Genomic DNA, 17,283 nt, shown 5'->3' on the forward strand with positions numbered 1-17,283 from the left:
TACGAGATGGTTGTTTGAGCTTTTACAAGTTCTTCAATTGTAATAGGATCATGAACTCACTAACAAATTTCATGCGAGGGCAAATAAAATAATATTCTATCTGCTGGAGATCACTCTAGTTTATATATTACAAATTTGGATTATTTGTAGGTTAGTCACTTTAATTTGCAAGGACGTGATTTGATAGACATGTGGTTTACTGTAAATTACTTAAAGCACTGGGTTGTCTGTAAAGAAAAATACAACTGGTGAAGAACTTCTTTAATGTCTGTCACTTACTTGATACAAAACACTTTTACAGAAAATATGTATGCCAGAGCATTTTAACATCCTGACCACACTAACCATAAAATAATAAGAAGGTTCTTTTGAAACATCTCAGCACATACTAGTAAGTTACTGAAAGTTAATAAAAACTGTTCTCTGTAGTAAAATATTGTACAAAATATTACCCAGACACTTGATATTTTCTGCATTTGTATAATAAGGCCATTTAGTGTTAATAACTTTAACACAAATACATAGTGATTTATTTCAGCAAAATATGATTATAAAGCTTACATACTGACTGAAGAAGTAAATGATGTTTTTGAGCTTTATAAAATTAAAAAAATACAACTATGTCATTAAATATAATTAGTAATTACTAATATTTCTTTAAAAGTATGTTTGAAACTGCTGGGATAAATTTGTATGTAAATGAAATTATGGCTAACAGAACAAAAATATTGGCATAATGCTAAATATTTAACATTTAACATATATATCCAGTTGTCACTGATTCTAATAACTGAACAATCTTATTGTAAAATATTTTATCCATTATAAACAAAGAATTCTTGCAAAGGGAAAACACTGTTCTTGAATAATACAAATATTAGCAATGAAAAGACAATAGAAAAACAACTTTTCAAAACTTTACTGGGGACAGCCTCCTCCTCCCATAACCATGTGTTTTTCAAGCCAACGGAATGCTTTTGTCAATTGTTTATTCTCTGCCACTGATATCCTTGTCCATTTAAATATGCTAGTAGTTTGGTCTAAAATATATCGATACCTGCAAATATAAAAAAATGCTTTATCAATTGAATAGAAATTATCAGTAAATTGAAAATTCATAAAGTTAAAAATAGTAAATACACTAATGAAGCGTTTGCTTTTCATACTAATACTATCACATGAAAAAACTTAAAGAAACAATAATAGAATTAATTTTTCTCAGTACAATCAAAGATTGATTGGTAAATCACATTTTCTCCCACTTTCTAATATTTACTGTAATACTTATTTGAAATATCCATTTTTGGTTAGTTTTATGAATTTGTATTTTTGTTTTACTGATAAGCCTACTTACAAATTTTATAGATCCACCAGTAGCTTAATACTGTTAATAAATTTGTTGTTTTACATGAATTTTTATATGTGTTGTTTTATTGACAAGTCTACTTACAAATTTTATAGATCCATATGCAGCTTGATACTGTTAATAAATTTGTTTTACATGAATTTTTTATATGTGTTAAGTTGCTTTACTGATAAATCTACTTACAAATTTATATCCACATATAGCTTGGTAGTATTGTGAATACTTCTATTGTTGTACATTACTTTTTATAGGAGTTGTTTTACTTTTTTTAGTAGATTACTAATAATTAACATTTAGGTTTAACAGCTTATTTCTAAGTATTCTTTTTATCTTTCTCATGCAATAGAAATATGTGAATAATGGCTGCTCGACTTCTATAATTCACAGCACTGGGAAGTCAAAGAATGACATAAAAATTCTATTAAAACTAATTAAGGATTAAGAAATACTTAAAATGTTTATGACTTAAAGGTTTAAAAACGTTATATTTATTTTAGTAATTATTGATGAATTTTGTCCTTTTCAATGAAGAACAATAAAGCACTGGACCAAACTGATAACACATAATTTGACAATTAAGTCACTGTAACAGCAACAGAAAAGCAAACAGAAATGTATTATATGATCCTGGAGTGGACTTACAGCAGTATTCCAGTATCCTCATCTTTAAACTGGGCTCCATCACGTCCCATAATAACATATTCTTGCTGTATATCTAAATCAGCTACTGAACATGAGTCTCGTACCATCAGAACTTTAGTTGTATGCAGAATATTTTGTTTTTGCTCAATACCTTAAGAATAAGAAATAGATATAAATATATGAAACCCATTTCTTCCTAAGTATCATGTTATTTTTATAATAGATAACTTAACAATTTTCCATGCATATATTTATTATCAATTAAATTTTAATATTTTTAAGTTTAGTTCTCAGTTTCATTAATGTTTTTAAATTGAGATTTGAAGTTTCTCTCAACATTATTAATGTCAACTACATGTTTACAAACAATTTACTAATACCCACATCATCCACACAGACTTCAATGATAAAATGCCAGTTATGAAAACTATGAACATTCTATTAAGAAATTATACAAACCATTAAAATTGCAAACATTTCATTAGTTTCTCTTTCTAATGATGAAAATATATATAATTACATGTAACATATAAATAGTAACTCTAAATAGGCTATGTTTTTTAACTATAAGAAAACATGATAATCTGTGTTTGATATATTAGGTTGTCTAGAAATAAATTTTAAAATTCTCACATTGACATTTAGAAGCTGAATATTGAGTAACTTATCATTGGTTGGTTGGGTTAATCCAATGCTTGTCATTTACAAGGTGTCTTAACTGTCTGCTGTTTCAACTCTACCCAGAGTAAGTTTCAGAACTTCCAAGGCAGCATGGACAAGAACTTTCATCTGATTTTCCTGTACGACTTCAAACTTGGAGGAAGAGCTGTCCAAACTCCATGGGACATGAACAAGGTATTCGGCCATGGATCTGTTACTGAACGTAAAGTTCAGCGTTGGTTCCAAAGGTTCCAACATGGAGATGAAAGTCTTGAAGAGCACAAAGGTCATAGAAGGAAGCCATCCTTAGATGAAAATGCATTAAGCAAAGCATTTGAGATAGACTCTTGCACAACAGTATGAAAGCTTGCAGAAAAGCTAGACACAATCAAGTATTGTCAATCACCTAAGTGTGATTGGAAAGACGATAAAATTGGATAAGTTGGTTCCGCATGAGTTGACTGAAAATCAACAAAATCGGCGTTGTGAGACCTGTTCTACGCTGCTATGAAATGATCCATTTCTTGAACAGATAGTGACATGCGATGAAAGTGGATACTGTATGACAATCGGAAAGGATCTACACAATGCCTCAATTGCAAAACAGCCCCAAAGAAAGGTCACAGTCAGTGTATGGTAGACTGCAGCAGGCATCATTTACTAAAACTTTTTTAATCCAGGGAAAACAATCACAGTGGGCAAATACTATCAAGAATTGGCTGAAATGCATCGAAAGTTGCATGAGAAACAACTATCTCTGGTCAATTGAAGGAGCACCATTCTTCTCTATGACAATGCTCATCCCCACCTGTCAAGGATGATGCTCCAAAGATTGAACAAATTAGGAATTGAGGTTCTGCCTCATCCACCTTATTCCCCAGACCTTTCCCCTACAGATTTTCATTTTTTCAAACACTTTGACAACTTTTTGAACAATAAATGCTTTTGAAACTAGGTAGCTGATTTGTACAGCAGAGGCATAAACAACATCGTTATACACTGGCAAAAGTGTGTTGAAGCAAATGGTGTTTACTTTGATTAAAGCATGTTTTACCACATTGTTTTATACATTTCCAAACTTCACAGTTAAAAAACAACATTTATTTCTGGACAACCTAATATTTTACTTAAGTTGTGAAAACGTAATTTTAAGTTAAGTCTCTAGTTTTGTGTTAATTCTATTGGATAGGTTGGTTTAAACATTACGTATTTTTATTTGTAAAAAAAATCTAAACGTTTGTTTGTTTTCACTGTATGAAAAAATATTATAAGACTGTTTTATCAAACAAATACAATAAACTCTTGTAAAGCTGCATTAAACAGATTCAAACTAGTATTACCTTCTTTAAAAACTGAAGTCACTCTGAATGAAATATAACGAAATCCATTTTCTTTTCTTTTGCTTTCAACAGTACCTTTCCACACTAAAAATATTAATAACCAAGTATTAACTCATCACACATGTAAAAATGAGCATGACAAATTTTTAAATCAACTAAGTATAAAGTTCAGAATAACAACAATACAAATAATAATCATTCATATAGACTTTAACATCAATATTCCAATAATTAAATCTTTCTTAACACAGAGAAAATTGAATAATTTAAATGCTTCTATTTCTTTAAACTTAATTCTCAATTTACATCCAAAACACTATGAAACTAATAATATATGAATTCAACTTCTTTTGGAACAAACACAAGATAAAATATTCCATAGCTATAGCACTTGAAATTCTTTTAATTAAGGTTAGAGTAAATTATATTATGAGACTTTTTTCTATTCTTTTTCCCCCTTTTATTAGCTACAGTTTTGTGTACTAACAATAACAAGTGTGGGGCACCCATATACCTAATTTTATTGTATTACTCACCAGGATCCCTACTAGCTTATCCTCAAAGTGAAATTCTTTTAGGCAAGAGTAGAGTAAATTAAACTATTAGACCTTCGACATGGCCACATATATCAATTTTTTTTTTAAATTGTGTGCAAAGCTACATGAGAGCTATCTGCACTAGCCGTCCCTAATTTAGTAGTGTAAGACCAGAGGGAAGGCAGCTAGTCATCACCACCCACTGCCAACTCTTGGGCTACTCTTTTACCAACGAATAGTGGGATTGACTGTCACATTATAATGCCCACGGCTGAAAGGGCGAGGGCATTTGGTGTAACCAGGATTCGAACCAGTGACCCTCAGATTATGAGTTGAACACCTTAACCCACCTGGCCATGTCAGGCCCATACATCAATTGAAAGAGTTTGACTACCTGAGTCCAAAAATATAATTAGATCTCAAATTGGTCAGGAGATGACAGAAATATAAGCTAAAAGTCTGTATTTAAAAAAAACAACAACCCATAGTCATTCTATGAGCTGCCACGTTGCAGCAAACACCATTCTAGGCATATACATTTTCAAAAATTATTAAAGCAAAAAAAACGTTTTTTGTTTGTGGATCTTTTAAAAAGAAATTTCATATATGATAATAAAAACAGTTCATTACATTTAAAGATTTTTTTATAATTCATTTTTAAAAACTAAAATGTTGTGTATGTAAAAGAAAAACTGGAAAAGAGTTTACATATAATAAATGCAAAAAAAAATGGGGAGTTTAATAAAAAGTTAAAAAATGTCTACATTTGGATATATTACATAATGGAGTTCAATTACAAGTGCATACAGAATAATTAAAATTAGCTATAAGTACAAATTACTTATTCAAAAATAAAAAAATATACTTTAGTCCAGCAGCATTAAACCCTTGTACATTGAAAGAATTTTTCTTACATACCATAATCATGATCCACACAAGCTCGGTCTAAAAGTAATTTTCTTGATTCACTAATATCATGTACCTGTGTTATACCTTCAAAGGGATGTCTAGGAGGACAGCCACCTATGATATGACACCAAAAATCTTAATTAACTTAGATAGATTTTAAAATCTAAATACAAATGATTTCATTTTAGAGTATTTAGGTTTTTTATGTTAATCTAAGAAAACAAAAATAAACTATACAGAATGTTGGGTATGTTACATCAAAATGATTTTGAATATGCAAATCAATAAACCTCATGACAAATACACCTAATATAGAGTTGCTACAGAAAAGCATATTTTAAAACTACACTTTAACACCTCCTGGCATGTCATAGGTAGTGAACTGCTACCAACAAATATATTCTAATACAAACAATTCATACACTAAACCCATAAAGATTTGTTCATATCATACAATTAGGGTTTCCAACATGGGGATGTCCCTTGCATGTAATGTCTTGGAAAATAAGAAATAATCAACTTGGGGAACCAGGACCATTCAGAAAGAGTTGTGAAATAATGCATACCCCAGGTATAGTGAGGAAACTGTGGCATCTTGTATCAGATGAGAACATGTTTGCCCTATGCAACATTATATACAACATAATCAAGAAGGTTTTCCATCTATAAAAATAAGTTACATGTACATAATAAATCAAGGAAAAGAAAGTCAACTATGGAAAATTTGTAGGAAATGTACCCAGCCAGGGAAAATAGCAATACATGGTGACACTAGACAAAGTCTATGAGCACCTTGTTAACTGTAACAAGTTTTGTGCTATATCTACTGGTCAATAGGTTAAAAAAGAAAAAAACAACAACAAACAAACTAGCATTCAAAATGTTACATGGCATGTTAAAATCATTTTCCAAAGAAATTTATGATCATTTTGAGATACTGTACCAAGGGCAAGTCAAGATGCAAGGGAGCAGATACAAAGGCCAATGGAAACTAAGTTCCAAGGCATTGTGCGAATACTCAATTGTCAGATAGCGTATGACCCTATATCTCATTATGGACTGTAAAAAAATGTGATAAGGCTACAAAATCATCTTAATACAATATACTCAATTTTTTATACGTAATAATATATACAGTCCTAAGTTTTGGTAGGAATAATCACTAATGACCTTAAAAGTTCCATTTCTAAAATCTGAATTTGCACAAATAATCTTTAACAGTGAAACTTAATTATAACATTTCTTGTTTTTCTTTACTTTCAGAAGATATCTGAAATTTATTTTAACATTAATAAATTTGTTTTTTTCAGATCTAAGAAGAGAAAGATGGTTAGTAAAACAATTTTAATTTGCATATATGAGGATGTAGCTCACTATTTTCCCACACTTTGAGGGATAAGAAAACAAGTATAGAATCAAAACATTTTATCTCAATGCTAAATAATAATTTGTGATTGTATTTTATTTTGATTTTCATGAAACTAAAATTGCTCTTCACCTCACCTTCAGCACACTGGCATACACTTCCTTCACAGATGGTTCGAATTAAAGGACTCTGGTTGTCTGGACTATAAAACTGGGAGCATGATTCATCTGTAATATTAAAATTAATTAAAAACAATATAAAGCAAGCATGTTTTCAAGTACGCAATAACAAAAAGAACAATGCTAATATGCAACATTCTTCAAAATATTTATTATATACAATAAAATCAGCAATGCAAACAATAATAAGACCCGACATACCTTCCTCATATACCATAACATTATGAACAATACTGCCATGTGGTTCATATAAAGGAGTTGGACAAAACTATGGAAATATTTTAATTTTTTAAACTCCAAGTTCTGTTGTCTCAAATGGGGAAGTGAAACCAGAGTCAGCTTTCAGGTAATGCAGAAGAGATAGCTGCCTTGGGTCTCTTGCTTTTATGATTTTTTTTTTAATATTAGAGGGCATTAGTAGCTAAAATATGCTACCAATTAGTCAATTTACTATGTTCAACTGAAACAAAGATTATCTATAACTTCTGTTTTGGCTAGACCTTTCCTCAGGCCTTTACTTGCTAAAGCACTTGTTAAAGTATCCAATATCATTGAATTTGTCTGTATGCAAGTTGTGTATGTAACCATTTTGGAAAAAATGTTAAAAAATACAAGTTAAAAAATCTTCATATTTCCAAAGAGGCATGATTGTAGATGAATATCTAATTAGATCCTTAGAAAAACATGCACCTAGATTAATAACCATATGTTGAGAAAAATTTTAAAACAGTGTAAGCATAGATATCAAAAACTTAAACTTCATTGGATTCCCAAAACAACAGTAGTAAAAATGCTAGGTTGACAGATTATGATAAAGGAGCATTAAAATCACTAATGAGACAAAAACAAAAGACATAAGAAAACAATAACTATTTTTTACCAAAACAACTCTAAAGGAACTGCACAATATGAGTTACCATGGTTGGTTGGTTATTCAGAAACCTCTAATAATGCCAAAAAATGCACAAGCCCAAATAAATTAGTGTCAAGAACATAAAATTTGGACCAAATATCAATGGAAGTATGATTTAGTCAGATGAACCATCTTTTAAATTTTATCACCAGTTGGATATGTTTCTATATGGAGAAAATCAAAAAAAGCTTACAATACTTAACTTCTTGTGTCATCTGTTAAATGCAGTGGAAGATCTATCATAGAATGGGCAAATTTTCTTTGGAATAGTGTAGGGCTTAAGATACTACTGAAAGGTAAAGTGACATCAAGTGATTATTAAAAATTACTGCATACCAAGTTCACAATTTTGATTAACACTATTCCCACACATATAATCTGTTTTACAGGGCAATGCACCAATTTATACTGCTTACATTGTTCAAAGCCAACAAAGAAAGGTATGGTCACCTAACTTGACAACCACTTATCAGCATTAAATGTTATCGGGCCTCTATAATTAGTTCTTGAAACCAACCTTAAAAGCATATTTCCATCATCAATTTGAAGAAACTCTGATAAATGAATGGTAAAAAATGATCTAATTTCTATAGTGCATACTGGTGTCTAAATACATTTTAATACTAGAGAAAAAAATTCTTATAACACAGTTTGTTATTTTTCTTTAATTGGACACTCAATGTGAATGTTTTGCTCTACAGCTTCTTTAGGAGAATTTCACTAATGCACAAACTATAACTGATAGTACAAAGCTTCATAAAACTTTGTAGCTTTGTGCTCTCAGTTAAGGTTACTATGGTGGCATAGAGGGTCAAGCTGGAAAACCATCATACAGCTATTGCAGCTTGTTTTTTGATTTCATTGGATAGTCCACCAAGCACAGGGACTGAGGAGTACCAGATGCTGACTTATGAGACAAAATGGTCTCAATACATTTATTTTCAGCATTCTTATGGTAACTTTCCATTGTCATCTTGAACATGTATAATATACACTAGAACAACTGACACTTTCTGACCAAATAAGTACTCAAATGATGGTTTGGTTGTCTTGGCAGATGACTAGGCCAAAATCAGTATGGTGATCTTCTTTTTGCCATACAGTTTACCATTTGACAAATATATATCTCTGATAGTATCTCACACACACACACACACATACACAAAAGCATGACAGAAGAGATGAATGAAAGAAGATAAACCAAATACCATTTCAGTACTAACTATAAATCCTGGTCACAACAAATAAAACCTGTGTATTTAGGAGATCGGTTGTGTTTCTAGTCTCAGAGTAAAAGCAGCATATGACCATCTGATTATTACAATAATACGGGTTCAATGACCTGATATGGTGAAGGACCAAATAATTATTTATCCATAATTTAAAAAAAAGACAAACTTCAATGGGAAGACAAGCACATTAAACACTTTATTAGAAAAAATGTTACTGAAAACAAAGGTTGACTGTGATATGTGACAGGATTTGTAAAGACAAAAATAAAATAAATGAAAATGGTATCAACAACGAAGATGGAGTGGAAATAAAATTATTGAAACATAACAGTAAGAGACAGAGTCATATGGCCAGTAGTAACACATTGATAAACACAATGACAGAAGTGTAGAATAAGAACAAGACTAACATTACATAGTGACTCTTCCAAAGTAGAACATTATCTTTATAAAAGTGTCAAAACTATTTTTAAAGTTCCCAGTCTCTTTTGTTTCTCTCTATGCCTAACCAGTTACAGAATGAAGTTCTAAGAAAGAGATGCAAGTTCCTACTTCAAGTGACTGAGATAAAATAACTTCACAAACAAGGGGAGAACTTTATTATGTTATAACTATTCAATGAGATAGTATCTATTATCATCCTTAATTGAGAAATGTTGAAGAAAGTAACACCTCAGACTGCTTTCACACTTGCCTTATCAGTTGCTGAAATGGTACTATAGGTAATATTTAACAGTTTTGTCAATATATTAAAATGTATATATAACAGAATAATTTTCCAAATATATAGCCAGTATACATTTAATTATGAATTTTAATCATTTTTGTAATTAATTAATATTAGGAGTATTTGCCTATCTAACTGGCTGTAGACTCTGCTGTAAAAAATGCCTTAGAATTATAAAGGGGCAAAAAACAACAACTTAGGTACTAAAACAAATAGTAATGGTATTTATTGTTTTGTTTTTTGAATTTCATACAAAGCTACTCAAGGGTTATGTGCACTAGATGTCCCTAATTTAGCAGTGTAAGAGTAAAGGGAAGGCAGCTAGTCATCACCACCTACTGCAATTTCTTGGGCTATACTTTTACCAATGAAAAGTGGGATTGACCATCACATTATAATGCACCCACGGCTGAAAGGGCAAGCATGTCTGGTGTAACGGGGATTCGAACCCCCCAACCCTCAGATTATGAGTCGAACGCCGTAACCCACCTGGCCATGCCAGTCCATAACATTAATGAAAACAATTTGAAATAGGATGGAGAAAAGAATTATATAAAATACAAAATACTGGGAAACAACATATCTAATTCAGAATATAATTATAGTTATTTAAGAACAAAGAAGAACTTCATGACAAAAGACATAAATACATACTTGGTTTGTAGTAGTCATAAACTTTGACAACACTTGATTGTATGTTACCCACAATGAACTGTCGTACAATTCGGAACTTAAAACAGTAAGGTTTATCATGGGGAGCCTGAAAATAAAATACAGAAGTGAAACACACGGAAACAATTTAATAGAAAATTTTACTTCAACAAAGTACATGTAAGTCCAGCAAGTAACATGATTCAAAACATGAAATACAGTTAAATGAAACAGTATAATACAATTGTCTTTCATAATATGTGAAAACTTCCAAAACCACTGCTTGAAAATTACTAAAGCTGTAACACGTTTATAGTCTCAATTACTCTTATTTTTAATGGTTCAATTATAATTTTGTTTAAACTATGAATAAACTTGTTCAGTATCAAAATACTGTCCCACAGAAGAGCTTATGATAAGACTTAACATGTACAGAGCCACATTTAGTACACAGTTTAAATATTCACTGAAACATGAAATGTAATGTGAAATTTAAATAATATTGTGAAATCAGAAGAGTTACCTAACACGTTTTCAATATTATGAAATTAGAAAGTGCTTTGTAAGTAACTAATGTTATGACACATGATGAGCAAATTTACAGAAAGGAAAAAAAGTTCTAAGCAATATGACAGGAACTTCAGAAATATTCTGCATGTACCTGAGATCATGAGCAAGACAGAAAATTCTGTCGCAGACATATTTTGTAAACTAGACAGTACAAAACATTTCTTACGCTATCCATGTAAAATACAACACTTTTGTCAGATGCTTCAAATCTTGCAATCTTGGAATTCTTCACTTTTACCAGCTATAAAAAAACAAAAAATGAAAAAAAATTACTGCAAACTGATTGTAATTAATTTATAGTTCAATTACAATTGTTTTCATAACTTGTACTTCTGATGATTCTAACATAATTACATTTCCAAGTTTTACATGATTAAGTCTGTATCAAGACTTAGATAATCTTAGGTTGTTTCATTTGTCAGTTCTTATTTAACTAACATCTTAAATGCTAGTTTATCATAGAAAAAGGAGAAACTTGTCTAAATGTTGTTACAAATATACTATTATATGTTAGAGATGTCTGTTTAGTTCTTTTTCAAATTATAAGGTTGGTATATGAGCTCTAATTAAACAAATTGAAATAAAATATTACAACACTAATAATTCTTTTTTATAGCACAATTACATCAGTTTAGCTCGTATATTTTCAAAAATACAATGTATTTTTACGTTACATTTCTAGCTATAAAGTCCCTAGGTAACTGAATGGCTTGGTTTGAATTTTGCACAAAGTTACTCAAGGATTATCTGCAATAGCTTTCCCTCAATTAACAGTGAAAACTAGAGGGAAAGCAACTGTCAATGCCACTCACTGCCAATTTTTTGGCTACTCATTTAAAAAGAATAGAAGGATTAATCACCACATCACAATGCTCCCACAGCTGAAAGGACAAGCACGTTTGGTGATTTGAACCCATGAACCATACTAAGATTTTTTTATCTTTATGCACATCATGGCAATAAACTTTCACATTTTACAGTTTAACACAAACATAATAATTATACAAGTACACAACACATAGTTTAAGTATCACTGTGAATTATATCTTTAAGGCAAGTTTTATAAGACTGAAAACCTGTTTAAATGAAACAGCTTCAGTGTAATAACACATATAAAATTACAGAACCAACCTGTTTTAATTCATCTATTAAAACTTTGAAACCAGTAAATATTCCAGCTTCAATAATTGCCATGTTAGAATCCACATGAGACAAATATCTGAAAATAACAAAATAAACTTCAGTTCTTAATGACAGTTCAGTTTTTAAATATATATCTACAAAAACCTACATATAGGTCCACACAGACTTAATATTTTTTTTTACTTTAAATGTATGATTACTTTTAAATCATTTAATGGTACTGAAAATAAGGAAGACCTGTTAGTGCATTTAATCCAATGGATTAATTTTTTTTTATATCTAAAATAATACTTTACAGAGTTGGAGGACAATATATTAAAATAGTTTTGGAGCTTCATCATGCTCTTACAGTTTATGTCACCATATACAGTCATTCTCTATCCAATAGCATACATCTTGATAATGCTCCTTAGCATAGTTACATTGCAAAAGATTCTACTGTATGACTGCCATATTAGAATTACACCCCTATTCCCTCCATGTTTTCCATAAGCTATCTAGAGTACAAGAATGACAGTTTCTCAGTACGTGTTTCAAGAGTCTGATTAGACAGAAATCCATAAACATTACACATAAGGAATAGCACCTGTTCCACTGTTCAGATGTCTGAGGTGTATGGCAGTTGGTGGGATATTTCACAGAAGCAGTTTGTGTACACATACATGCCTTCTGTTATTTTTTTCAGAAAGAGATCCTTCATGATAATGTTGCATAAAATTACCTGGAGCACTTGATCTTTGTGTTGTTTGATGATTCTCACCCATTACAAGTTTCCATACTTTGCTTACCATTGCTGGGTTTCAACTTGTTATTGATTTCCTTTAGATGGTCCTTTGTTTTCACCATTAAGTAAAAAAGATATCCCCATCCCATCCTGGAAATTCTAAATCTCCAATTTGAACATATCTTTGTGATTTGAGTGTATAAATATTTTAAGCCAGAAAGGGTTGTTACATACCCTTCCCAAAACCAATATTTTCATTAGCATCACACTATCTGTAAAATGTCAAAGTTATAAAGTAGTTCTAATATATTCCATTTCACTGCACCTTTATATTAGCTGTAGCTGTCATGTGAAATGAAAATTGCTTTAATGTAATATACTTAACCCTCCATAATTCTTGTAAATTTTGCTTCTTTAACATACATGTACTTTATAGGATCCAACAAGGTTTAAAACTTGAGATGTTAACTTTGACAATTTCATATTCTTTTTTATTTTCAGTATTACTTTGTGTGTTCTATACACATTTATAACTTTTCATTCTGTTTGGTGTTTTCTTCCATTATAAAACACAAGTTCACAGCACTGTGTTTATTTAGTAAACAGACAGTGCCATAAAATATTTTACATTATATTAAAATTTCATTATACAGCTAAAAAACATTTAGGAAACTATTCAAGATATGGAGCCCTCACACATAATCAAAGTTATATTCTGCGATCTGATAAACTGTAATTTTAGGAAGTAATTAATGAAATTTTCTCACTTTCTTATGTAACAAAATATCCATATGAAGGTCATATACGTTATTCTGATGAAGCAAAATTTTAGTAAATCTAAATCTTTGTCTTAAATTGTTATTTGGTACATGCAGAAGTAAAATACTGAGTTACACTAATTCTCATCAAAAACACTCAAGACAACCAAAAAGTATATTCAATGTTCCTAGTCAAAATAAAAAAAAACATTTGTCACACAAAGGTAGCAACCACATTCATAATGATACTGATGTACGTTCAGAGCATCATCAACTTTTCAAAATAATAGTAAGAACTAGATAGAAAATACAAGCAAATAAATTTATAAACCAATTGGCAATATTTTTACTAATCATATGCAGTTACTTGGTTTCTTCCAAAAAATGAATGTTCAAGTAATCAAAAGTCGTTTAAAAAAAGAAGTCTGTAAGAAGAGATATACATATCTAAAACAACAGGTCAGAACGTTCTCAGTTGCATCACCAATACTTGCTGGAAAAACCTTTATAGAAATGAGCATTAAAATGCTGTATCAGATTAGCAGATATCAAGTGTGCTTAATTCATCATATTCTAAAACACATCACTTTCAGAAACAAATATTTATCAACTTCTAAAAATATTATAATTAGTGCAAAGAATCTCATTTTGACAATGTTTTAATACTTAAGTTACTCAGTTTTACTGTTGTTTATATACAACTTTTTTACATTCAGTTAGATAATTTTTACTGTGCTACAGACTTCACAAAATTAGGTTTTTTTACCATTACTTTTTATTTTGTAACAACAGAAATGAAAAACTGGTCTGCATTATTATATTATGCACAATAATGTTTTTTCTATCTATAAAGCTCAACATTAAGACAAAGAACAAATGTTTTGATTAAATTTATCCACATACTTCACACATATTTGGATTTCCAACAATAGTTTGCTCTTCCCATCATTACCACGTTTTCCTCCATCTCCAACTCGACCTCCTGTAAAAAAAACCAAACAATATCATGTTATAGCTCGTAGATAACCAGAGAAATGCCTATTTTAGTCTCAGGTGTAGCAAGTCACTCATGTGAAGTTTATGAATATTTAAGTAATGAAGACAAATTAGAGAAAATCTTAATCTACATTAAAATATTAGTCAGTACGTAAAGAAAGCAACAATATAATAAGTCACTTATTCTCAGTTCCAAAAACAACACAAAATATATTCTCATCATATTTCTGAAAGTCAATGCAACAAACTGTAAATATTTAAAATTATCAATTGATATGTGGAAACAATCAGCTATTATCAAGGTAAATTATATAAAACTAAGAAATAACATTTTATAATATTACCATTAATGTTCAGAACCTTAATAGCAAAATGAATAAAACAGTTATGGTAGCTAACAAATAAATTGCACAAATTGAACTCATATGAACATTGATACTTATCAATAATAAAGTAAAAAAAAATGTTATACTTGTATATATTCTTAATTGTTTTATAATGTATTTAATAAATTATCACTATAATATCTACTACTGTTTTTCTGTGACATATTTAAGAAATGCCTACTTCGTGTATATAATATTTAGTACTTCATTAAAACTGTAATTTGAAACATTTCTAGTATTTTGTGGATTATCCATTGCTGCATTAAAGTTTGAATATCTTCTTAGGTATGATACAAATGCATAGTTGTGTAAGTAACATTTTAAATTAACTGAAAATATTAATAGTAGTATGCTTCTGATATATTGACATATTTTCAAAACATAAATTAATTGTTGTGCCAAGTCATGCTGAAACATGTCTGTGGCCATTTTACACAATTCCAAAAAAATCATGATATGTGAAGAATGATTAAATCTAACTCTGTTAATGATATCTTCCATAAAGTGATGAACTATTCACACTCTTACAAAATTATTGTTTTTTAAATTAATATGTTTAATAATCTAACCCAAAATGTTTAGTATTAGCATGTTGCACATTTACACAGAAATGTAGAGGTTTATCAACAAAACTGTGTAACACAATGGCATTCCTAAAATGTGACTACACTGTAATTTCACTTACACATAGAAGTATCTAGGTTATTTACTAATATAAAAATAGCATTTTTTGTTACTTTTAATATATAATATTTCTGTTAAAAATCTATTACAATTAACTTTTGATCAAAGCAAGGTACCTACATAATTCAAAATTAAAAATACATATGTTGTATAAAACATAACTAATTAAATACAATGTTCAACCTATGTCACTTATAAAGATAAGAATACATTGTTTAATCCATTTCATTTTTGTTAACAATATACTTGGTTGTAAACTCAATAATATCTCACAAGTCTTAACAAGCTGCCCCCCTCCCCCAGTGGCATAATAGTATGTCTGATGGTTTTGATACTAGTGGTGGGCAAAGCACAGATAGCCCACTGTGTAGCTTCATGCTTAATTCCAACCAGTAAATCAACCAACTTAACCAGCCCCAGAGGCTAGGGTCAGTCATAAATCCATATATTAAGTTAATAATGCAGAATATTCATTGTTTCAGTTGATATCTAAGTGTATACCACCACAACAGAGTAAAAGTTACACTTGCTTTAACCAAATTAGTAAATTTAGATTAGCCCTATATCCATAAACTAAATTATTGCAAAAATAAGTAATACTCATTGCCCTAAAAAACTGCCAAGATTGACACAGCTATGCACTATTAGAGCAGGATCTTTTCTCACAGAGTACATGTAAAACCTCATGTCACTGTTGGTCATTTCATTATACAGTAACAGAGATTACACCCTTTAGATATTACCTGCTTTGCTACTTGTAAAACTTTTATTGCCCATCTCTTTGTGGTAAATTGCATGTAATAATAATATGGAATGACTCACAACAATAAATAATTATTATCACACTTATTTGAACAATCTACCTTGGTATAACAATATAAGTTCAGAAGCATGCATCTGCTAAAATTTTGAAAAATTCCTTGAAAAGTAAAATTTTCACTATTCTAATTAACAGTATGTAAGAAATATTATGTACACACATGTATTACAGCTGACAATAAAACTAAAAAATTTAATAATAATAATGTTTACACAAAGAGGCAACAAAATGGTGATAGAACAATGTAATAGATAAAACTATAACTTAATTAATGATGTAAAATTATGTTATACACTAAAATAACAATCTAAAAGTAGCAGGAGATAAAACTAATGTTGGTTTCAATATCATACTGATTCTTTACTATCTTAAATAATTGGTTAAAGTGTCAATGTGTAGACATGAATTTTAAAAAAAGTCATAATATTCAATAAAATTATAAATAACAGCAAGATTATTGAATTTCCTGAAAACTGAACAAATCTGTATCATAAAAACGCTAGAGAGCCTTTACTTCTGACAAATTAGAGTAAAATTCTTAGCTCTGTTATTCCAAATCTTGTAATGGTGAATCAATTCTAATGTATCTACTAACCTGTAAATATTAAACATTTTCACACAGAGTTTTTATTGAAAACTTTAAACTTAAAGGTAATGTAACTTAAAGCAGCAAGTTCTGGT

The 17,283-nt window shown here is 29.9% G+C and overlaps 1 protein-coding gene across 1 annotated transcript in view; it reads right to left on the minus strand.

The window, feature by feature from the left end:
- Positions 1–246: 246 nt before the first annotated feature.
- Positions 247–17,283, minus strand: part of LOC143255725 (venom factor-like) — a 117,016-nt gene continuing 99,979 nt past the window's right edge. Inside the window, 9 exon segments of the mRNA XM_076511860.1 lie at positions 247–1,057; positions 2,009–2,159; positions 4,009–4,092; positions 5,463–5,567; positions 6,957–7,046; positions 10,525–10,630; positions 11,258–11,332; positions 12,223–12,310; positions 14,620–14,698. Coding sequence (XP_076367975.1) covers positions 919–1,057; positions 2,009–2,159; positions 4,009–4,092; positions 5,463–5,567; positions 6,957–7,046; positions 10,525–10,630; positions 11,258–11,332; positions 12,223–12,310; positions 14,620–14,698 — 917 coding nt within the window. The 3' untranslated portion in view covers positions 247–918.

Source organism: Tachypleus tridentatus, chromosome 7 (genome assembly GCF_004210375.1).
Source record: "Tachypleus tridentatus isolate NWPU-2018 chromosome 7, ASM421037v1, whole genome shotgun sequence".
NCBI classification, from domain to species: domain Eukaryota; kingdom Metazoa; phylum Arthropoda; class Merostomata; order Xiphosura; family Limulidae; genus Tachypleus; species Tachypleus tridentatus.